The 25,611-nt window shown below is 37.5% G+C and overlaps 1 protein-coding gene across 13 annotated transcripts in view; it reads right to left on the bottom strand.

Annotated features, from left to right (window-relative positions):
• Positions 1 to 25,611, bottom strand: part of LOC311079646 (receptor-type tyrosine-protein phosphatase delta) — a 687,052-nt gene that overhangs the window by 142,289 nt on the left and 519,152 nt on the right. For all 13 annotated transcript variants that reach the window (XM_084109251.1, XM_084109252.1, XM_084109253.1 and 10 more), the window contains exon 8: positions 5,272 to 5,423. In XM_084109251.1, the coding sequence (XP_083965377.1) occupies positions 5,272 to 5,362 (91 nt within the window). In that variant the 5' untranslated portion in view covers positions 5,363 to 5,423. The remainder of the gene's footprint in view (positions 1 to 5,271; positions 5,424 to 25,611) is intronic.

Below are 25,611 nucleotides of genomic sequence, written 5' to 3'. Positions count from 1 at the left end.
TTAAGGATTTTGGAGTGTTTATTATAAATGATTTATCCGTGCACATCATTATTTTGTTAAATTCATGTGCCTCGTAATCTTTAATCAAAATAACTTCCTCCCTCATGCAGCGACTTCTCTTCTCTGATGACATGCCTGTCACTCACATGAGATCCACCAATAGCAAACCACAGCCATCCCATCAATTCCCCATGATCAAAATTTAAGTCCGGCCCTACAATTGTTCTTGGTCCAAAAGACGTTTCACTCACATAATACGTCACAATAGGGAGGAAAAGACAATCACAATTTCCATTTCATCCCGACTTTAAATGTAAGTGTAACCTTTTTAATTTGCGTAAAAAAAATAGATGTTTATATTTGCCATCTTTTTGGACTGTTTGAATTGCTGAACAAAAAAATTTAAGAAAAATGAACTAGGAAATTAGTAATTAGAAGCTTAATGATTTATTATCAACTGTTAAGTGATAATTTAGTAAATTCAGACTTTTTAGCCTTAATTAATCTTGATGATTCAGTTTGACAGCACAACAGTGGGACAATTTAACAGTGGTTAATAATTTCAGTCAGTTGTTTTAAAATGCTGCTGTTTATGAATGTGTCTATCTGAACACAGAGTTTGCATGTTTTTTATTAAACAAAGCGGTAATACTTTAGAATTATGTTCCATCATTAATTAATATCTAGACAGGAACATATGAGTAATGCAATGTTAACATTCTAACTACTACTAAAACTCCGATTAACAAATTAGTAAGTAATAGTGCTTAGTCAAATGTGGTGGTTCACTATTAGTTAATCAATAACTGCTTTTTTTTTTCACACCTCCCAGAGAAATACTAAGAACTACTATATAGTTCTATACTATATAGTATAGTATTATATTCATAATTAATGTGAATAATGCATAATGTATAATTAATTCTAAAGTGAAGATCATGGTAACCCACTAGTAATGACTGGAGTATTACCACTTTAAAATTAAATGATCACTTTTAAAATGAATCAGTTACTATAGTGTTAATATTGCGTTACTCATTTGTTCCTGTGAAGTTATTCATTAATGATGAAACAGTATTCCAAATTGTTACAGACAAAGCTTCCCATCTATTTCCGCAGCAGACAGAAACTCAACATCCTCCACTGCCGCCTACATAGACAGTCCCTCACTGAACTGAAACCTCGAACCTCAATTTTTTCACCGAGCTCACTGCATTGCATTTTGAGATTGCCTTCTCTATGAGGGATACATGCAATGCTGTTTTAGTAGTTTGCTGTCATTTGAAGAATCGTCATAATTTATTGTCGCCTTCTTTGTCTACATACAGTAGGTTGATCACTTGCTTTGGGTCTAAACTTTCTTCCTCTCTCTCTCTCTGTGATGGTTCCTGATTATTCCTGTCATTTTCCCATCCGCTTCAGAATGGCGCAGCACTAATTAAAGCCTGAAGCTGCAAACGGGCTGACAAGATTTTACTACCACAGCAAAACTCACAGACAAACTAAAATTAAACACCATCCCACATGTGACCACATACACATCCTGAACACATATAGACTCCTGCTTATGATCACAGATCACACACTGAACACTTGATGGGCGGCTCCATTTAAATGAAATTACCATACAAGCAAATTAGACGCAAAGATGTCAATTTGATAGTGCCTGTACAAAATGGTAATTCCAACCTGCCTGGCAGTCATATGCAAATACTGATCTAACGATCATCTTTATAACACGAAACAAATTAAACATCAGAAATCACAACAGATGCACAATGACCAGATAAAAGAACACGCCACAGGACAAATAATGTGATAAATCACATTTATTTGTGTGTAACGTCTTCTCTGCCCTTGTGAAAAAGACATGCACTTAACTGTACTTTCAGATAATATTATATTAATGAAGTAAAAGGCCATGTAAGTGTACTTAAAGAAAGCACACTTTCAAGACAATGTTTCTTAATACACTTAAGTTCACTTTTAAAACATGCACTTTGTAATAATATGCATGTAACATGTAACTAAAAAAATAATAATTTGTTGGTAACACTTTTTTTTTCTACAGTGTCCTTGTTTTCATTTACGTTTTAATTTAGTTACTGTAGTCATTACTATAAACTAACCCTAAACTGAACCTAACCAAACCGAACCCAATTACACTGTAACACGAGCACCTTAAAATAAAGTATAACCATAAAGTTCTACCAAAGTTTTAGGCTTACTTTAAAGTACATTTTAAAGGTACACTATGTAACTTTTTTGTTTTAAAACAAAACTTAAATAATGAGTGAATACATCATCAGTCTTCTTCCAAAATGTGTTTTTGTCTTAATGTCCTTGCAAACGGAGTCCAAAATTCTCGTCTGAAATTTGTGCACGTTAAAAAATAAATACAACCTCATGTTGTGTCAATCACGTTTACACACTGCCTCCAAAACTTTCATCTGTCATAGAACAATTTGGATCGGTTTCGATTGTTAGCGTTTCTCGCATCCGTAGCAAGCATTTTGAGAGTGTTTTGACAATTCAGAGCCACCAAATGACGAATACGTAAAAAGCATGTGCAAGGACCCTGATTCACTGTAGTAGGCCCAGTTTTCTTCTTTAATGGTTAAATTAAAAATGTAATGAAAATTATACAATTTAACAACATTTTGTAGCCTAACAAATGTAGCAAAAATTACATTTGTATAGCCTTATAAAATAGCCTACATTTTATTTTTTCTCAAATTCCATTTTATTTTTACCAAATTCTGTGTTTTCCCATTTTATTTCTTCTGGATTCCATTTTAATGGTTTAATTAAATTGTAATAAATAAAAGCATGTCTAATTAATTAAATTCATGAAAACAACTTAATGTAATGTTTTTACAATAACTTAAGGCTATATCTCTGCATCACTTAAGGCCGTAAGGCTATATCTCTGCAACGCTTTAGCGTTTTCAGACCAAACTTGGTACATGTCATCACAAGCATGACCCAACTTCTGGTCAGGATATATGAAAAATAGCTATTTTTTTGCCTAAAACTTCTGAATGGTTTGCCCAAAAATCATAAAACTGGTCTCTTATAATTCAGTGCAGCATACTTAGTCGAACGATACTACATTTTTCCATATTGGCCATTTTCGCATCTTGATAGCGGTGATCAAGCTCGATTAACACCCGTAAAGTGTATTCTTCATGTTGGAAAAGATGGTGGGAAAGGTCCGCAGCCCTTTACTGAAGTCCGATGGGAAAAAAATCAAGCAATGTGCGTAGGAATGGCTCAAAACGTCGGACACTACGGAGCTAACGTTAGCTATTGCTAATAAACATGTTGCCCTCCTGGACAAACCGGTCTCTGATATCCCAACAACTACGGGTTTCACCCGGCCTGCTATCGGCGTTTTATAGACGCTTGACTTGTGTGTATGTGCGTGATGGGTAGGTTTAGGGGTCGGGTTAGTGTGTGTGTGTGTGAGAGAGAGAGAGAGAGAGAGAGAGAGAGAGAGAGAGAGAGAGAGAGAGAGAGAGAGAGAGAGAGAGAGAGAGAGAGAGATAGGCCGCTGTCGGTAGCCTAAAAGAGGCCTAGAAATAGGGTTTCGTTCAAATCAAATCACAAGAATTGAATTGAAATCGTGAAATTTGTTTCAAGAAATTTGTAAAAAAAAAATAAAAAAACCTAGCTTACCAGAAATTGTACCATGTAACATGTTGTCACTAAACCTAATACAATTCAGTTTAGTTACTAAAATGTTTTGACAATCACAATACACTTATTGTGATGCAAGTTTTTTTTTGCACCCACCCACCCAAATCTCACTCCAAGTTAAACTCAAAAGTATACAAAAAAAAAAAAAACACTTTTAAAAATAACACATTTAATGGTGAATTGTTAATTTGCATACACGAGCAGTAACTGCACTACATGTACATATTCACAGGAATGATTATTGTAAATAAGATTTAATTTTGATTTATTTATTTACCTACCCATCTCTCTCTCGCACACACACACACACACACACACACACACTAACCCGACCCCTAAACCTACCCATCTCTCTCTCACACACACACACACACACTAACTCGACCCCTAAACCTACCCCCCTCTCTCTCACACACACACACACACACACACTAACCCGACCCCTAAACCTACCCATCACACACATACACACAAGTCAAGCGTTTTTTGTCTATAAAACGCCGATATCAGGCCGGGTGAAACCCGTAGTTGTTGGGACATCAGAGACCGGTTTGTCCAGGAGAGCAACATGTTTATTAGCAATAGCTAACGTTAGCTCCGTAGTGTCCGACGTTTTGAGCCATTCCTACGCACATTGCTTGATTTTTTTTCCCATCGGACTTCAGTAAAGGGCTGCGGACCTTTCCCACCATCTTTTCCGACATGAAGAATACACTTTACGGGTGTTAATCGAGCTTGATCGCCACTATCAGATGAAGATGTGCTGCTTACGTCCTCCTCCATGTTTACATGTGCGTAGTGATATTGGCTTGATTTCGGCTCTGACCTACTTACATTTTCAATGCTAATTGGTTGAAAATCTAGCTCAACAGTTTTATATGTCTCAATACGCAGTCAATATAGTGCGCCAATAAATTACAATTTCTCATTAACTGCAGGATAATGCGTGGAGAACTTTTTGCTTGGATACCTTTTATTAACGTTGAACATATTGAGCAAAAGAAAAATTAGTGCCCCGTTTGTCGGAACGAAACCATATTTCTAGGCCTCTTTTAGGCTACCGACAGCGGCCTACATGCCAGCAAAAAGTTATTAAAAGCTTTGTGTTTGGCCAAACCATTCTGGAATAATGCATCAACAACTTTGATGACGTGATACCAAGCTGATTTTGAGGCTTTAACTCTACATTGCTTTGGCATATTGACATCAAACTTTGTATGTGTCATTGTCTCCAACCATCAACATCGATTTGGTAATAGTGCAATAAACCAATTGGTCAAATGCCATAGGCAATTAAATCATATTACATGTAATCGAATTATGATTTATGATCAAGACTTGGGTTTGACAACTGCCAGACATCAGGGCACATTCAGGAGGCCGAGGGCCCTGCGTCACAATCAGCAGTGTTAGATTCAAACTACCAAACACACAATACATCTCACTCGTATGTGGGCTGAACTTTTATGGCACCGCTGGTTTGAAGTCTTCTGTGATGTTTGAGTCAAACAGTAAAGAGAAAGAGGGCAAAGAAGATGATAGTATAAATAGGCAGTTAAAGGTGAGACTTACACTCGCCGTTGGTGAGCAGGACGGAGGCGGTGAGCAGCAGGAGACAGTGTCGGACGGAGGGTAACGCTACAAGGATGCTTGGCACAGGCATGATGTTACAACTCACCCGCTGAGTGTGCCAGCTCACAACGCTCCTGCAACGCTCTCACAACCTACAGACAGAGAAACACACAAGAAATGAATAAATCAAAAGATATTTTCTATTTCATGACTCTGAAATAAACCAAATGAAAACTTTTTTATATTTTAAAGGCAAAACACTACAAGCAAAACCATTATTTTTTTTATTTTTTCCATGCACTGGTCTGTCTTGAGTTCTAATTTGTTTCCATAACATGTCCTCTTTCAGACTAGTGGGGAAAAAAACATTCAAAACACACTCAGTGTCTATTACACTATCTGTTTGCATCTGTAGATTTAAATTTCAATACAATTCTTTTAAGGCTATTTTCTCAAAATTAGTTTTATCTCCAATTCAGTAGCACTTACACCAAACTTTACAGTTTTATTTCCATCTGTATTATAAAGGTTTTTTTTTTTTTTTTTTTAATACAGAGGGGTTTGTCAATATAACATTCAGCATGATTTTTCAACATTAGCAACATTATTCCTAAAAACATGGTGAAAAAAAATATGTTTCTGTTGGTTGACAGTGTTCACACTTGTAGTTCGGTTTGCTTGGTTTGTTTGGTCTGTATAGGTATATAGTCCTGGTCTGCTTAGCATTCAGATTGGCATTTTAACACTGAACCTAAAGGCATAGGGATACGTTTAGCCTACAACCTGATTGGTCGGCTTATATGACATATTGCCTATTTTGAGACGGAACTTACCGAACATCCAAAACAACGCTGTGTGCTGAGCTAAATGCGCTCATTGTATGTGTGTAGCCTGCATATGATGGTATTTTGACCAGCTGAGAACTTGTGAAGAGCTTATAAAATGTGTAGAGTCAAAACAGTGGCAGGAATCCCTCCGTCACACACACAAACGAAGATCTGCTGCGGGGAGATGTGGTTCTGATCCCTGTACCAAACTTTTATGAGCAAGAAAAAACAGGTATGCTTGAGCATTCTGTCCTTTTCAGGGTCTCATCTTCCCGTTTTTGGTTTGTTTACAGGTCTTTGGTCCGTGTTGCTTTCATATAACATTCAAACCGCACCAGAGTTCATTTGCAAGCGGAATGAGAGCCATCTTTTCTCGGTCTGCTTGTTTGATGCGCACCAGTGTTCGGATGACATGTTCAATAACACTTGTTCAAATGAAACACACTAACAGAGCCATCGCACCAGGGTTTGTTTTAATCGAACCAAACATGCCAAGTGTGAACACAGTCTTATTTATGGAGTGATAAAAAGAGATATCCAAAATCCCCTCTGTAAAAACCTTTAACTCTAATATGTTAACAAAATGAAACAAGAATTTTTAACCTGGCTTTATCCAGTGTTCATATTTACTGTACGTTCTGAAAATGTAAGCAAATAAGTGCACATTTAAATAGATAGCCTAATGCTAGTTTTCCATTTCACAAAACATTTGTCTTGATGTACTTGTGATTAATCAACTGGGGAAAGTCTCTATTAGTTACAAATTGTACCCTATTCACCTATAGTGATTTGCTTTAACAAGCTTTTTCCTTGGAAATCAGATTGCAGAGCTCAATGTTAAACACACACATGCAGACGCACTGTTGGTGAAGCTCACCACAAACTCACCATTCAAATGAGTGAGTTTACGTACAAGCTTCAAACAACTAAAGTCTCTTTACACCTTTAACAACTAGATGATGTCCTTAATTGTTTGTAATAATCACTTTGTCATTGAAGAGATGTAAATGCAAATGCAATCCAAAGTAAAACACACTCATTTATATAAATGATTTATACACAGAGTTGCCATTCAGCAGTAAAACCTCTTCATCTCTACGGTACAAACACAGACGACGCAGACTTCTGTTCCCACCGTACGCGCTCACACACGGAAGTCAGAGTTGGCATGCACTCGCCGCCTGCTGACCAATGTCACACGCACTGCCACGCTTGCTATTTCCGTTCACGATATCATCACTGGCTCTGGCTGTTACTTTATGAGCTCATTTCGACTCCGAGCGCAAGTATTCATGAATGCAAGATGACAGTCTGTGTAATATTTGTGTGATTAATTAATAGTTCAGATATCAGCTGCTCCCGTCTTGTGTATTGTGGCACTTTTATTCCAAGCTTTTGTTGGGAGAGTGAGACAGACAGTGAGACAGACACATCCATTATGTGTGTTTTGTATCTGTTCCTGATGAGCCGATTCTTTGTTGAATACGAATTTCCATCACGCTCACACACAGAGCAAACACTCTCTCTAGAAATCTGACAGATAAGTAATACCGCACGTCGCCCACGTTGGCAGGCGATTTGTAAATAAACGAGAAAATGGCCGTGTTTTTTTTTCCTCTTCTTGTTACTCATCTGTCTGACATTGATCCAGAGAGAGAGAGAGAGAGAGAGACAGACTCAATTGAAAATCACATCAATTCATTCACATGAGGGAACGTCTTTAGTGAATGGCTCTGGATCTCCTGATAGACAGAATGAACTTCAGGGTTCTTCACGCCGTTCTTCTGCCATGGATGGCGTTATTGTTCCTTATTAACATGCACGCAAATAATGCCTTTAACAATCAAAACATGCTGCTATGTTTTTTTACCAAGATAATACCAACACTGGGATGAATATTACAGTTCTGTTTCCAACATGTTGTAGCAAAAATATTAATTATAGATTATGCATTTAGTACATTTAGCAAAATCAGATATTCCTGTGAACTGCCCATAGTAAACAACTGAATAATAATTTTAAGCACCTTGGGCTGCATCTGTCAGCTGATTCAACTGACTCTCCTGAATCTGTAGCATGTTCAGAACATTCTGCATTCAGAATGAAACACTTATAAAGACACTGAACATCTGTAATAACCCCTAAAAGCCCAGAATAAATCTGATAAGACAATGCAGTGTTGTCAAAACAATCTGACACACTGTTTAACAGAAATGTGCCATAATGACATGCTCAGCAGCAATGCTGAACACATGAAGGACATTAGAAACATGGTTGTGTCTCAAAAATGTGTCTTCCTCAGTGAGACCTCCAGACAACAACTAAAACAGCACCTAGAGGTCAGCATATGGCCACCAAAGTCCGCCTCATCTTGTAATAGTGTGTGTGTGTGTGTGTGTGTGTGTGTGTGTGTGTGTGTGTGTGTGTGTGTGTGTGTGTGTGTGTGTGTGTAATTTGTAGATTTTGAGCTCCAACATTTCTCAGCAAATGATCTGAACTATTTATATTCATTTTAAAGCTCTACATTTGTAGTAGTACACATTAGCATACTTTTAAAAGAGTACTTATTACAGAAAAAAAGAATAATACATGCTGCCAATTACTCAATCTACAGTTTACAAATAAAAAATAAAAATACAGAAATGTACACCTAAAATATAAAGTAAAATAAAGGAAATAATACATTTAAGTGCAAAATGAATGTTGTATATTAAATGCAATTAGTTGAACTTTAGAGTGTTTTGACCCACTTAAGTGGGTCCCATTGACTTCCATAGTATATTTTTTTCCTACTATGGAAGTCAATGAGACCAGAAACTGCCTGGTTACTGACATTCTTCTAAATATCTTCCTTTGTGTTCAGCAGAAGAAAGAAATTCATACAGGTTTGAAACAACATGAGGGTGAGTATATGATGACAGAATTTTCATTTTAAAGTGAACTATTCCTTAAAGTACATCTTTATATGTAATTTCATAATTACTACTTCTATTTCATTTGAAAACTTTAAATGTTTTATCGAATAACACATACAGTTAAAATTATAATCAAGAACTTTACATGTACTTTAGTATGTTAGACAACATAAGTTGTAAAAAACTCGGAGTAATTTCAAATTTCAAAAGTGACATCAGAATTTCATTTATGAAAACAAAGACACAATGCCAAAACATTCAGCGCTGGATCATAAATCTAAACCTGCGCAATCGCATGCACATGACTGGCCGTACTGGACGTGTCATGATATTGTGTAATCTCGTTGCCACAAGCGCTATGTACCGTGACCTTTACTCAGTCTCTAGCCATGAGCGCTTCATCAAATGTATCTCCGTCCCTTCGGACACGTTCTGCTCTGGAAACACTTCTTCCCACACTGCTGTTGAGTTTCAAGTAAAGCTCATAGTGCTCACGCTATGCTCAAAGGCCATCCGTAATTAAAATGCCAAGTGTTTGCTATTATCTAAATGCTAATTATGTGTGATAAAGTCATGGCTAAATGGCATTACAGAGAACAGCAGGCGTTTCTGCGGATGATTTGAAACACAGCACTTTAGCGCAAGAATAACCGCTGTTGTAAGGATGACAATGTTAGCGGCGCTAAACAATGCTAAATAATGGCTGCTGTGGCTAAAGAGCTGGACTGGTAACTCAAAGGTCAATATCAAACCTAGTCTCTCGTATAGTCCAGTTAATTTAGAATTACACAAATCAAATAATGATGCTAATTTGGTGCAATCTGATTGGAACAAAACGTGTCAACAAACAAAACAAATTGGAAAATCGGAACAAAACAAAAATGTCTCTGAATTAAAACATTGGCAACGAAAAAGTTGCTATTTAGTACATTTAAAATATGTGACTCGTGCAGGCAAAATGAGACGAAATGCACACAGGCTACTTATGAGTTGCAGGCAAAACAAGTGAAAAATATACATTTTGGTCCCTCATCTAGCGATCCCACTGCTCTAAATAGTAATTAAACATCTAAAATTATCTTTATTTTTATGTTTTCAGAGAGTACCTCCTTCCTTAATCTTTCCTTTGTTTTAATAATCCATGAAAAAAATGTCTTTTTTCTCTGCTGGCTTCTCGACGAATGGTGCTTCCCCTCAGCACAAGTTTGGTATTGTTGTTTGGTATTGTTGTCAAGTTTGGTAACCGCAGCATTCCAACATTGTGAATATTCTGAAATGAGTCTGAACCAATTAAATGAAATGCTTATGTAAACAAAACGATACTCGCGCTGACTGGCACATCCAAAGTACTCTCAGACAGTGTGCGATCCCGATATAGCCTACACCTACACATATATAGTATTTCAAAATATCTGTCTTGGCGAGTATTCACTCAAACATTATTTGTTATGTCTTAAATGAATGTTTGGCTAATTGTTGGGGAAAAACACCTGATATGTAACATTATATTAGATGGTCCTAAAGTCGGCATGAAACGGAAGTTGCGATTGTATTTTAAGTTGTGACGTATATCCGAGTAAAGGGCTTCTGAAATGAGAAAAACTGTAGGCGGGGCTTGATTTCATCCTGGAGGACTTGATTGGATCGTTGAGAGATGGGCGTTGCAAACAAAATGAAGGCAGAATTGAGACAGGCCTCGTCATAAATGGCACCATAAGCACTCGTGGTCTTCCTACGAGTCTGCACTTTCGTGACGTAACGCCGCTTTGACTGTCGGGAAGAAGTCTGCTGTGGAGCTCGCATCAGTGCGGGCTCGGCAAAAGTGTGCATCGAGGGCGCATTTCAACTGCAAAGGGGGCGTTCGCGAGCAAACCTAAAAAGACAAATGGGACACACTATGGTCTCATGGACTTAATGGACACGCGCACACAGCAGCCATTGTAAGTCCACAAGACTGAAAGTTCATATGAATTGTGCCAGACCACAATAGCCCTGCCCTCGCGCCACAGCACATGAAGGGAAGAGAAGTCGTTTCGAGGGGGGAGGGAAGGTTAATGTTTTTGATTAAAGATTATGAAGGCAAATTCATTTTAAAAAAAAATGAAGTGCACAGATAAATCATTTATACTAAACACTAGCCTGACGTCCTCATACTCAGATTCAAGTCAGAATATGAGACTGATACTGCTCCATTGGGCTGTGATTAAGGAGCGTGTTTCAACCGAACCAGGAAAGAAAATGCCTCTGCACTCAATTGGATAGACCTACAACCAATCAGTGCAACGGAGTAAGTGACGTATGTTCTTCATTCATCTTTCCAATCGACAAATGCCTTGATCGTGGTTCTCTGTCGATATCTTCTATAACAGACGCGATGGCGGAATCTACACATCTCAATTTTCCAGTGGCAGCCATCTTTGTTGTTAAACAAATTCACAATTATTGTTTCCGAATTAAAATTCTTGAATACTAATGACAACTACAGCTACTTTTAGATTATTAGGACTAGGTAAAAACAGTTCCCTTTCGAAAAGGAACTCGCACTGCATTCTCTAGAGGACACTATGGGGAACACCTTCAGCGTGACCGGTGTCTGAAGCATGTGTTTAACCGCGGCAATGTCATTGGCCCACGGCAGTCTGTGACGTGACTACCGGTGGGAGTATAAAATGGCACCTGTATTAGACGTTATCAACTTTCTTTGTCTTCAGGATCCATTAGTTTGCGTACGTGTGAACGTGAATATCATGAAGAAACACTGCCAAGTGTTTCAGGAAGCGTGTATGTCTGGTGCGCATTGTGCATGAGTGAGGAGTATGCACGTTTAGTTTTCGAGGGAGCTGTATGCGCATTTTGTGAGGATTTCTCAATGGAAAGCTCCATTCTTATTGTATTTACAGATGTGGAAACTGTGTTTGGGTGGAATTCCTTCAACTCGAAGAGGCTGGATGTGCTGCGTAGGATGCATTCGCAAAACTATCTACAAAGACAGGTTAGGAGCTTTGTCTTTTCTGTTCTCTCCTGAGGGATAGTAGTTTGCATTTACATTCAGTTTGCAAGCACATTCGGCTCTCGAGGGAGTTGAAGGCACTCAAAGCATTCGTGGCTGTTCTCGTATGATTCTTTGAGAGTGACATAATCTGGCGCTTGAACTTAGCACCCTTAACTCTGGAAGGGGTTAAATGCGTGTTCTGTGATGTGGTCACTGTAATTTGTTCCACCCAGGATTGAGGAACAACTTTTCAGGCTCTTACTTGAGAGTTTAGAGTTAAGCACCATCCCTCTGCAGCTCAGGGTTCCCTAAGTAGGCTTCCCCCCACTTAAGTGGGCTCACTTATGAAGTAGTAACTGCCTCTCTCATTGTATGGGGTTTTATTAAATAGGCAGTTCCTTTGTAAGTATTCTTTTGATATAAGGTGAAGCTGCCTTACCCTGATGGTCCACATCTTAAGCAGGCAGCTCCTTCATGAGCATTGCAATATATTAAGTTTGAAGCTGCCTCCTCCTAATGGCAGGTTCTTGAGGTAGGCAGCTCCCTTATGTTTAGTGAAGTTGCGGCTGCCTACCAAACCCAGATGTTGGGTCCCTAAGCAGGCGGCCCCTTCACTTGTCATTGCAATGTACTAAGGTTGAAGCTGCCTCCCCCTGACAGCAGGTTCCTTAAGCAGGCAGCTCTCTTAGGTCTTGAAGTAGTAGCTTCCTCCCCCAAAGTTGGGGTCCATAAGCAGGCGGCCCATTCACAAGTCACTGCAATATACCCCTTAGATTCCATTAATTAGGACATGGGTATTTAATGGAGTATCCTTGCCCCTGATGGGGTTCCTTTTAAGTATGAAGCTCCTTAATACCAATAAGGTGATAGCCTAACCTCTGCCCCCTAGTGTTGGGTTCAGCAGGTAGGAAGCTCCCTTGGGTGTTACCAGGAAGGCTTCAGGAAGCCCACCTTGAGGCAGCTAGAACGAGTAGCACCTTCCACCCCCAAGGGTTCTAAACAAGGTCCTTATAACAACTTTCGAGCACTCGCTACCTCCCTTATGTTAACCTAGGAGCTAGGGTTGTGCCGATAGACGATAGTGTTGTGTATCGACGATAGTCAGAGATATCGCTGCTGGCAGATGCCTTTGACGATATCAATACGATAATTAGCTTGTTTTCCCATTAATGTATTAAATCATTATTATTATTATGAAGCTAGTATTGTTATTAAATTAATTAGGAACTACAATTAATTTGCCTTGCCTAATTTCATAACGACATCACCATAACCACACTTGCGACATCACCGACGCGCGTGTATGAGATCCATTCACAAATTGTCAAGGGTGCTTGCTTTAACAGACGCATCATTCAGAGCCAAGATGAAGACGGCATCGTTGTTCGTCAGTATTTTGTTTCCATAGCACATTAACAAAACATTTAATGACACTAATAACACTAAAAACAATACAATTACAAAATATTAATAATAATAATATCACTAAAAATATATAGGCTAGGCCTAATAACAGTCTTTAGTTCACGAACACAGCACAACTCTGCCATCTGTGAAAATCAAAAGCAACTTCAAACACTTGTTTAACAAGTAAAATTCTTCTAATTGTTTCACTGTCAATAATGTAAGTCCACAAGAGAAATATTAAGCCAGTAAATTAAGATAGTTGCTATACCGTTATATCCACCGTCGTCTCTGAGAGAACGCGCCGTTAATGCAGCGAAAGCTCAGTCCGTTTCTGCTTTCACTTTCAGGGAATGAGCGCATTGACATGCAAGTTATTAACTTGATTATGCTGAATAAACTGACAATGCATGTCATGTAAACACATTAACCCGTTTTCCTTTATCAGAGTCAAGTCATACGTTTAAGTAACCGATCGACTTTTAGATTTTTGCCTTTGATTTCTCCCGGCATTTAAAACACAACCCGCGTTCTTTGGGCTTATTGAAGTGCGATATGTGAAGTGCATCCAGACAGAGAGAGCACTGGTAGGAGGACATATATCACAAACTCCGACTCTTTCTTGACCTAAGAAATTATTAAAACGTGTTCTCATCTCGTGCAGAAGTACAGTCAAATTGCTGCATCTGTAATGGCAGGAGAGGATAATGTGTGTCCGCAAATTTCCCGCTGACATGTTGAAATACTCTGAGTCAGATACAAGATTATAGGATCTTTTTTTTACCTCACTATACCGGGAAATAACCTGATCTAGCCTATTAATAAACAATCCACCTTTGCTAGCAAAATAGAAAACAATTCTCATATATAAAACGAACTAATAAAACAAGCAAATTAACGAGTTAATAATCAAATAAGTAAGCCCCGCCCCCATCACGATAATATCGTGTATCGGCGATCTCACAGGCTGACGATAGGACGATATGAAAATGGAGCATATCGCCCAACACTACTAGGAGCAGTAGCCTTTTGTGATATGCTGATGTCTCAAGGTTGCAGCTACCTCCACCTGATTGGGGTCTTATATGATTGGGGTCTACCGTTATTAAGCAGGCGGTTCCCTGTAAGTCAGGGAAAGACAACTGGCGGCCCGCGGGCCAAAACTGGCCCGCCAGCAATATTTTCTGGCCCGCCGGATTATTTTGGAAGTCCTAAATGCTGCACAAAATTCTTCCACTACTTGAGAAAAGCCGTAGTCGCGCGGCGATTTCACCGCCACATACTGTGTGAAACGCCCATAGGGAATCATGCGGCACGGGATTACATTTAAGTATAACTGTGGGTTCACACCGGATGCAAATAGCTCGTCAAATTCGCGCCTGCCGCGTCTAGTTATACGCTTGATCACTTTGTGTCCATTCGCGCGTCAAAAGACGGCAGCGATCAGAACTCTTGTGTACTTTGGACGGAGCGGGCGGTCAGACTGACAATAGCCCACTCCCGACATCTTTTGACAGCATATCCGCACTTAATTCTGACCACCTGTACACCTAGCTCTGAGGAGCTGTTTGGTACTGAAACCATTGTCAGTCAACAACATTCTTTTTTTGCAAGGATGTTTGAAATAGTTCGGCAGAAAATAGCCTACTTCATTTGTCAGTAGGGCAATATGATTTTCGTTTATGTTGCTTAGAAATTTGAGTGATAGGCTTTGTCCTATTTAATTTATGTTATTTATATTTCATATTTTTTTTTCTGTGGCATTTTTTTTTCTCTGCTGACAGTACAATGTTAAAATAGCCTAATATTTATATTTACACGAACACAATTTTTGTATAGCATTTATAATTATTATAGGCTACTTAATCTCCTTCTTTCCGTTAGAGACATTTGAATGTGAGATTATGGAAACGAGATCTAAATTTTGCATACCCATCAGGTCGGGAAATAAAGCGGGTGAACACAGAGTGTATTTTAAGCGGTTGCTGAATAGAACCTTGTGGGAACGGGACGGGAAAAAAACAGTCCCGCGCAGACCTCCTTAAACCTTAGGTGTGTATGTGTGTACGGACTGTAAGCGAATGAGGCATGATTGCTATCCACACCTTTATTAAAATGGCTGTAATCTGTTACCACAATAGTACTTGATCTGTTTAAAATGATTTCCTTGATATGCCTAAAGGTGTTAAATTAAAAATCAAAATTAAAATTTGTCTAATCCAGTAATTAATTTTTTCTATTTTTGATCTGAGCACAATCAGAAAATCAGAAAACCCGTCGTTATTCGTTTTTTTTTCATTTTAGTTCAGGAAATAATGGAAAAACAAGTCGTTTTTCACCTTTTTATTTTTGGTTTTAATTTGAAAAAACGATTGAACGAATGATCCACGGACGGTGACGGACCCATCATATTCCGCGAATATAGGCCTATATAAGAGTATTTAATTTGTATCCATAGGCCTACTCTGTGTAGCTGGCCCGCCATCTACTGGCTAAAAAAAATATTGGCCCGCGGCCAAAGTTACTTGCCGACCCCTGCTGTAAGTGAATATTAAAATGAATGTAAATGAATATTTCTGTAATGCACTATGTTAGAAGGTTCACTGTATAATTTACAACATTAGCAGAGGGAGAAACTCTAAAATATAAAATAATGAATCATGATTGAATCAAAAAGGAGCTTGTGAATAGGAATTAGAATCAAACTGAATCAGGGAATCTGTATCAGTACACAGCTCTATAGATCATGATGTACAATTGATAAAATCTTTAAAAATTCATGACCTTTCTGATTTTCAGACTGAGGCAGAGACAAGCTCTCCTGTCACTTCTCATATCCATCACATTAAAGCTCAAAGTTCTGACTCTGAGTGAGGGGCGAGCCCGAAATAGAGCCCAAAACACTCTTAAAAATGAAGAAAAAAGTTAAAATCTTCTATGATATGCATCTTCATTTCTACTACAGTGATATTTTAAGGGACTTTGTCAAAAAAAACAAAAACAAATAGAAGATTCACATTTATCCTGCTGAAAAGTTTGCGGTCAGTTGTGACACAAAAAAAAAGTGATAAAAGAAAATATATATTTTTAATATATTTAGCCTATTAATGTTTGAACCATGCATATAATGTATTGGTATGGAGTGCATTATCTGAAGTGCTGTCAGGGACTTTTGTATTTATTTTAACTTTGTGTATTTTTTATTTTACTTTTTTAAAATTTTAAATTAGTGAGAGAGATGGCAGCATCATTATTTTAATGAGTATGTCTATTAGTAAAATCTGTTGACTTTAACAATCTTTGTTGCATTAGCCTATATGCCAACAGTGAAAGTTCAAAAATGGGAAAAAGCACTTATTGTGTTTTTTTTTGCCCCCCAGTTTGCAAGCCTGTAAACTGAAAAATAATTAATATATTAATATTCTTTTTTATATTTTGGTTTTTAATAAACATTTATTTTGGTATCTTCATTTTAAAGGCCCCATATGGTTCAATCCCAGAGATACGGAGATCTTAATGCGGCTCCATGAGTAAATTGGTTAATTGTACACATTTTCGGTAGTCAAAAAACAAATGTGGGAGACTTTGTATACGGTTGATTTTTTTTTTTTTTTTTTTTTTTTTTTTTAAGAGGAATATCAAACAAATAATTATGAAACTAGAAATGCATCTTGTTTTTGTTTTTGTTTTTCTAAAAATAAACGAGTGTCATAATTATTCTGTAACTCAAGAAGTATTAAAGATAAAATATTTTAGATTCTTGTTCCTATGAAACCTTTCTTTTGGAATCTTAATTTATAATATTTTACACACTTTGTACAGCAATATCTTATTGCATAATTTAACTAGTTATTGCATATCGCATTTGTCTTCAATATCATGCAGCCCTAATAGAAGGTTCAAAATAATAGCTGTTGTTTCAAATAGAAATCTTTTGTAACATTATAACTGTATTCACTGCCACTTTTGATCAATTTAATAAAAATATAATAAATAAATAAATAAATTATAATAAATAAATAAAAATAAATGAAAATAATCAGTAAAACTTTCAAGTAATGTCCCATTACTAGTTAGTGCATTAACTAACATTAACAATAAGCAATATATTTGTTACAGTTTTTATTAATCTTTGTCAACATTGGTTTTGTTAACATACAATTTTTATGATTAATGATAATGCTAGCTCAGGTCCATTATTTTAAAAATGTATTAGTAAATGTTGTAAAAGATTAATAATTGCTTTAGAAGTATTTTCCATTGTTAGTTCACTGTTAACTAATGGAAACTTATTGTAAAGTGTAACCTAAAATTTGACTGACCATAGTAGTGTATAAAGTTTGAATTACAGTTAGAATTTAAAATACAGTTAGTGTATTTATTTGAATCAATCTGAATCAATCAATTTCTCTACTGAAATAAGAGAGAAAGAGATAACAAGGGGAAAAGAGTGAGCAGATGATCAGTGCAGGAGATTCTTACTGAATGAACCCTGAAAACAAACAACAACTAACAAGAGATTGAAAAGATGTCGCCTGTGCATCCAGTAAAAAGATACAGTCAAACATCCATCACGCGCACACACACACACACACACACACACACACACACACACAGGTTGAGCTTTGTAAATCTCTCTCGGTCTGATAAGGTGGCAGCGAGCGATGAAATGGAGTCTGCCAAAGCCGATTCTCTAGGGTAAGATTAGCCGAGCGTGTTTCCACTGGTCCATCCGCCGCTGAGGGACAGAGATTTGTTCGGATTTCCTTTCATACAGGTCTGTAATGCAGCAGAGTTTTGAAGAGAACAACGTCTGTTTAATGTCGTGTGTCTGAGGTTGGAAATGAGCTGCAGAGACTCATCAATAAAACTGATTATAAACAGTCAACAACTAATGATCATTTAGTCTGAATACCTCCACTTTACAAATGAAAAGTATAGTAAATCCTTAGCATACAAATTATATTTAACTCCATTTAGTTTGGAGAAAATACAGAAAATAAATGTAGGCTTTTTTATCACATTAAATTGTATGTGTCAGGGGATGAATATATACATAGTATGTCTTTAGCATAAATATTTATATTTGATTAATATCCTTCATTTATTTCTAAGAAAATAAATAAATAAAATGTTGCAGAGCTATAGACCAGTAACTCGAGCATCACTGAGCAGCGTTCAGCTCAGCTCTGGTGACACGCATGTGGGCGATTTCACAGTCAAAGCAGAAACACATTTGTGTGCATACAACCCATATGCGCTCACAGGTGCACAAACACACACACACACACACATATACACACACACACAGGGTTTTTTCATGTTTTATGGGGACATTCTAGGGGTGTGCAATATAATCTACTGACAATATCGAGTATGTCCCCCACTTTACAAAAACACACCTAGAGAGCACGCATAGGCTACATTGCATGATGTAGCCTTAGTAGGTTAGACTAGTGTGCTTGCTCATTTAGAGTGCACACTTTTACTGCGTGATTACAAATGTGATATTGATTTCAAAACAGTTCAATAAACAAGTTGATATTAAGTGACTTACATTTTAGACAGAGTATTGGCTGTTTTTTTTTTTCTCTCTCTCTATTTCACCAAAAAAAACATAGTTCAAACATCTGAGCAACACAAGGAGGTGTTTCATTACTGAATGAATTAGTCGTTTGAATGAATGATTCAATGACTCACTCATAATGCTTCATTCCTGAATGAATCTGTTGAAACTCAATGACTCACTCAATAACAGTGACTTGCTACCACCTACTGGCAGTTTAAATTTCACATTTAAAGTATTTTTTTCCTTTTTTATTTGTAACTGCAGGATAAATGCATTCATGTTGCCTCTGATCTGCATTAAACAGTATGTGCAGTGCATCTAAATGAAAATTCAGATGCAGCTTCTGTGTTTCCTCTGCATTGCAAAGATGAGTTTTGTTCATACTGATTTCATTTGATTGGTAACAGCCCTATTCTAATTGAATGTATTGATTAAATGTAAGAATTTGACACACGATGATGCATACATTTAATTAGGTTAAAAAAATCCATTATAAAAAGGTAAAAATCAATTAAAACTTATTGGAAAAGATGATTTCTGTCACTGCTGCGAACTGACCATCGCACAGAATATGAAGAATAGTGGTCGACCGATATATCGCCAAGGCCGATATATCGGACGATATTTGGCATTTTTGAAATATCGGCATCGGCCTATAAGTTTTTCTGATTGGCCGATGTGTTGAAAGCGGGACTTTTATTTTGACGGCGCTCAGGACTTTTATTTTGACGGGCGGCGCTGAGAACACCAGCGCCAGAAGAGAATGGCAGCTCCTCAGATGATGTCAGATCAAACAGCGCTCACTCACATTCTCCGTCTTCATTAATTTACGATCTCTGTCAGTCATATCTAATACTTTGTTAGACAGAACTGGTAAACAAAGTAAGTAAATGGTAACTTATGCGAAGTAAGTAAAGTAAAGCGTTTGCATTTATATTATTTGTAACAGAAAAGGCAAACAATCAGGCTAAAATACTTTCTCATTTGCCGTCAACATTCAGCAAATGCGCATCTACGTCATTTAAACAAATCTCTGAATATCTAATAAACATTTAATTTCACAAACCTTGCAGATTTAATCGAATCCAGCTGTGATATCTTGTGAAGTGTGCATTACTGTCTGCGAGTGATGGTCGGTCCGTGCGAAGTGAGTGAATGCGAACAGAAGATCAGCTTCAGGAGACGCGATCAAAAAACTTTAAATCCTTCATTTTAAAATATGCTGATATATAACCAGTTGCCAACTGTGTCATATTCATATCGTTTTCACTGTGCTGTATGTAAAATTAGCGTTACCTTGTCTTTATTTGAAAAAAATATGATTACCAGCACGAAATTACCAGATTACTGAGTGCCCTGTTACAGTGTTTACTTTCTTTTTATTCACATATTCCTATATTTCTAAACAATTACTTTGTGAAAAATACTGTAATAGGATTGCAAATTTAAGAAGTTGCCATCTAAAGTATAAAAGCATGTTTATTTTAAAATTTTGTTTTATAATTTATTTATAATTTATTAAATATTGATTAAAATAAATATATATAAAAAAATATCGGCTTTATATCGGCCACCCTGCTCTCCAAGATATCGGCATCGGCCATCAAAAAACCAATATCGGTTGACCACTAATGAAGAATATTAAAAGCTTTGGGAGTCAGCTGTCCACAGCAGTCCTAAACCTGCCAAGGTACCAACACAATAAACACACTCAGCAAAATAACGTCTAATTATCATTATCAATGAAATCCCAGAAAAAAAATGTAGATATTATTTTTGGCAATATCGCACATACCTAGGACATTTCATAGACACAATGATTTTTATATTTGTACACACTATATTCTATTTGTTAACCATAAACCTAAACATAACTCACAGAAAACTTTCTGCATTTTTACATTACCAAAAAAGCAGTTTTCCTCATAGGGACCAAAAATGTCCCCACAAGGATAATGATTTCATATATTGCCATCTTTGTGGGAGCATTTTGTCCCCATAAAGTAGGGTATACGTGAAACACACACACACACAGAGTGAACGATTACACAGATGATGCAGTGAGATTGCTGTTGTTCCCCTTTAGAAATGCTAAGGTTTTTTTTTTTATTATTATTATTATATTGCGTCTTATTACTAGTCGCACTGGAAGTCATCCATTCAAATTATATGAATTACAAAAGTATCGTGACAAGAATGAAATGCAGAGCTCTGGGTTTGGTAAATATCTTTAAAATGTATTTTTCATCTTGTCTTTTAGCATCAGGATTATTTGAAAGAGGAAAGGAACGTTGAGCGAGTCGAGCTGAAACTTTTGATTCACTGGCAGCACAGCAGCACTACGTCTTTCCTGTCAGCAAGAGTGAACACGCTAAATTAATGAACTGTGTTTTGTTTGGAAATGCTCTGTACGGCGTATGATATATTGCCTTTCAGGTTCTCTTTTGTCTCTCACAGAAGAGCCATTGTTGCCGCTTCTGTTCGGCTTTACATTTCCTGAGCAAATGAGTCTGAAACGCAGGCTTGCTCTATTGACGCCATGCAAATCTTGCCCCAATTCTGTAAACAAAAGCCAAACGGCTCGTTTGGTTTCAAGCGTCTGACCCTCGTCACGCTTGTACGGATCTCATTCGGACCTTATTCTTTTATTAAAGCACTTCAGAGACTCTCAGAGAGACTTCATCACGTTTACCTGAAACGCTCGGCCTCGTATGTTTGTGTTTAGCTCCATATTTGGGCCGTTTTCCCCAAGCAGAGAGAGAATGACGTCAGAAAGACCAGCAGCCCGTTTGAAACTGGAAACATTTACTGAGGAGAAATAGCAGCTAATTCTGGATGTGTTATTCTCTCGTCTGCTTCACATTGTTTTTGGAGAGAGGACGTCCACAGACCGCAGACTGGTGAAGAAACTGACCTCATTTACCCCTCATTTACCACGCACACACACACACACACACACAGTATGTACTTTGCACACTACATGAGTGATTGTCTGTGCACTGATGCTCAGATGACTATACTGCATTTGTCAGAATGTGCCATAGACATCAGAGCGCCACGTACTGTATCCCACAATGCAATGTGCTCAATCTTTCTGACAAAAGTTCAGACATTTATATAAAGAATTTAACTGAAAATGCAAACAACCATTTTTATCTTATTTATATTTCATACTGTAGCCTAAATGTGACTCTCACAAAGCTGCCAAGAACATGAAGTATTTTCTTTAAAAATGAAAATGGTTCCCAACCCTGGTCCTGGAGTCTTTACTACTGAGCTTATGATTAAATCAGGTGTGTTTGATTAGGGAGACATCTCAAATGTTCAGTAAGAATAATTTAAAAAAAATCTCAAATCATCATTTCCAGCTAAAGCATCAAACAGGCCTTCGGCACTAGCAGTGGTCAAACAAAAAATGCAAATGTCGAATGGAAAGGGAATTAAATGCCACATGGGTCTGATGAATGTCAAACAACAGCAGGTGAATTCAGCAGCATGATGGGAGATAATCGAATGTCTGATCTGTGAACAGCCTGTAAATCACTGGATCTTCACTGAGCACGGCAGTTCAGTAAGGGTTAATGCCCGACGAGGTGTCCATTATCAGGTATTAATGGACGACGGCGAGGCGTGAACCGTCCGACGCGCAGCCTCCGCCGAAGTCCATTAATACCTGACAATGGACACCTCGAAGGGCATTAACCTGCTTATACCATGGTCACTTACGAAAGAAAGAAATATTTAATCAATTAATAATACTTTAATGTGTTTTAGAGTAAAAATCGTGAGGGTTTTTATTTATTAAGTCGAGCGCACTATTTAATATCACCCGTATACAGGCGTTGCCAAGCAACGTGGCCACAGCGACCCGACCGCAGCAGTTGATCAGTGAGTTTGAGCCAGCGCAATCATTTAGAACTGTCATCAGGCAAATTGACGGGACGCCTTTCCTAGGTGTACATTATCACTTTTTAATGGACACCCTGCAGCCAATCAGAATCGAGTATTCACCCAGACCATGGTATAATCTAGGCTACTGGATGCATAAGTCTGACCTCAAAGCACTCTCTCTCTCTCTAACACACACAGACAGAGAGAGAGAGAGAGAGAGAGAGAGAGTAAAGTACCAGCAAATGTGACAGACGGAGAGAGTTTGATCTGTTGTTGTTGTCTGATTTTACAGCAGTTCACTGTGGCCTTGAGTTAATTAGTGAACAATAATAAACAAACACATTTAACAAGAGCTGAAGAACCTACTGACAGCACAGCGCTGACCTCTGAACTCAGAGACTGTGTGTGTGTGTGTGTGTGTGTGTGTGTGTGTGTGTGTGTGTGTGTGTGTGTGTGCACGCGTCTCAACACATGCTCAAACAGCTCAGTGTCCTAAAGCACAACTCATGATTACTACTGTATGATGTTTATCAATGCTATTTAACAGCATATTTTATATATATATATACCATACTGACAACACAATTTCTTTACTAGATAAATGTCTTCTGGCTTAATAGCCAGAAGTTAAACCGGCCCGGGAATGAGGGTATTGCGCATACTTTTACACATTCCCGCAGGTTTCGTGATTATAAAGCGGGATATTCCCACAAAAATGTATGCACTATAGCACGCAGGCTATAGTGCAAATAAATAAATTAATAAATTAGTAAAAATTTATCAAGAGAGCTGCATGCTGCGAAACAAGGCTTTTGCTCACATTTCGGGACAGTTTACGGAACTGTCACTTGCCCATTGGGGCTAGTGTTGCATCATCTCTAATGTTCATTATTTGCACGCAGTTTTAAGTCTTGCAAATTTAAACATTCAAGCAATTTTACTTAACTCTTAACTTAAGTATTTGGTCATTTTTACAAAAATGTAATGGCCCCTAGAATATTTTGTTGTATGAATATCTGAACATGCAATATATCAAAAGAAAGAACAGATCCTCTCCTTTTAAACACACACAAAAAAAAAAAACTGTTTTATTCTAGCTTCATGCATTCCTTTTTTATCAACACTAAGTAATGCATAATGCGTGGCGCATCGCAGAGCTAGTGCAAGACAAGCATTTGTGGTTAAAAAGTTGTTGTTTTTTTAGAACATGACCAATCGTTTCGCTAGATAAGACCCTTATTCCTCGGCTGGGATCGTGTAGAGCCCTTTGAAGCTGCACTGAAACTGTGATTTGGACCTTCAACCCATTGGTTCCCGTTGAAGTCCACTATATGGAGAAAAATCCTGGAATGTTTTCCCCAAAAACCTTAATTTCTTTTCGAGTGAAGAAAGAAAGACATGAACATCTTGGATGACGTGGGGGTAAATTAAAGTAAATTATCAGGAAATTTTAATTCTGAAGTGAACTAATCCTTTAATGCTTAACAGATTACATTCTTAAGTATATTATTTTAGAGTAGAGTAGCCTATATTATGACCATAAGTACCTATTTTAAAAGTGTGCTAAAGTGTAGGCCCTACTTCTATTTCACCAGGGACGGACAACAGCTATAAATCACACACACTTTTACTGGAAATGGATGATATTCATTCATCATTGTAACGGATGTGCAAAAGACCATCACACATCATTCACACACTTCACACTAAATATCATCTGTGTAAACCAGCTGGAAAATATGAACTTCACATATAAAAATCAGCAGAATACACAATAATCGCGTTCAAGTACTTCTGTCAACAAAACTAGACAACAGCTGGTATTACTTTAACTAGAAAATTCACTGAGTGTGTGAGACAGTTAATGTGCCACTTGAGCCACTCATCTATTTCTGTAGTCCTGCCGATAACACACACACACACAAACACACACCATCTCATCTATTTAGGGGTCTTCCCACAGGTTTCTATAATTACTCAATTGAACTTCAAAATGATAGCTTTTGCAGTGTGGAGAAAATAAAAAAGGCATTTTTCACAACTTTTTGCATGACAAAATAAAACATGCAAACATAGAACCACAAGAAAGATTGTGAGGAAACATAAAATATGCACACTTTTGTCCCACAAATCACATGACCCAGTGTTCCCCGCAATGAGTTTGCAGTCTCAACTACGAAATAACACAATCATCACGTCTATAAACATACAGCGCCACCAGTACAGAATCATGGAGAAATTACTCTTGAGCTGCTCCATGTAATGCATTTTTTTTTTTAAAGAATCATACGTTTTCATAAGGACTGAATCAGTCTGATGAATCTTTAAAGGGTCATGAAACCCTAAACCAAATTTTCTGAGATTTTAACAGAGGTATGTGTGTTGAACACCATTGAAGACAATGTTAGCATCTGTTAGATTTAATAGTAGGGGGAAAATGGTTAAATTTTAGTTTTTTTCCGCTATTTTTGTCTTCCGGGTTTAAAATCTTCATCGTGTCCACGTCACAGGCTGTGACGTGGCAGAGCACTATAGTACTTTGATGAGTCATCGGTGTCTCATAATTATTCATGACTGAGTTTTCTTATCCAATGAGAAGACACTGCCTCTTAATTATTCATGACACCACGTGGAACTTTCCAAAGACAGACATGTCAAACTATGATATCGCGTAGTAGATGAGAGAGGCAATAATGGGACGCGCGTTTGTTTTCGTGGTGCAAAAGTTCCAGTGCATCTTTC

This window comes from Abramis brama, assembly GCF_963993115.1.
Source record: "Abramis brama genome assembly, chromosome: 3".
NCBI classification, from domain to species: Eukaryota; Metazoa; Chordata; class Actinopteri; order Cypriniformes; family Leuciscidae; genus Abramis; species Abramis brama.
Note: the sequence above shows the minus strand (reverse complement) of the source record. Positions and strands in the feature narration are given on the sequence as shown.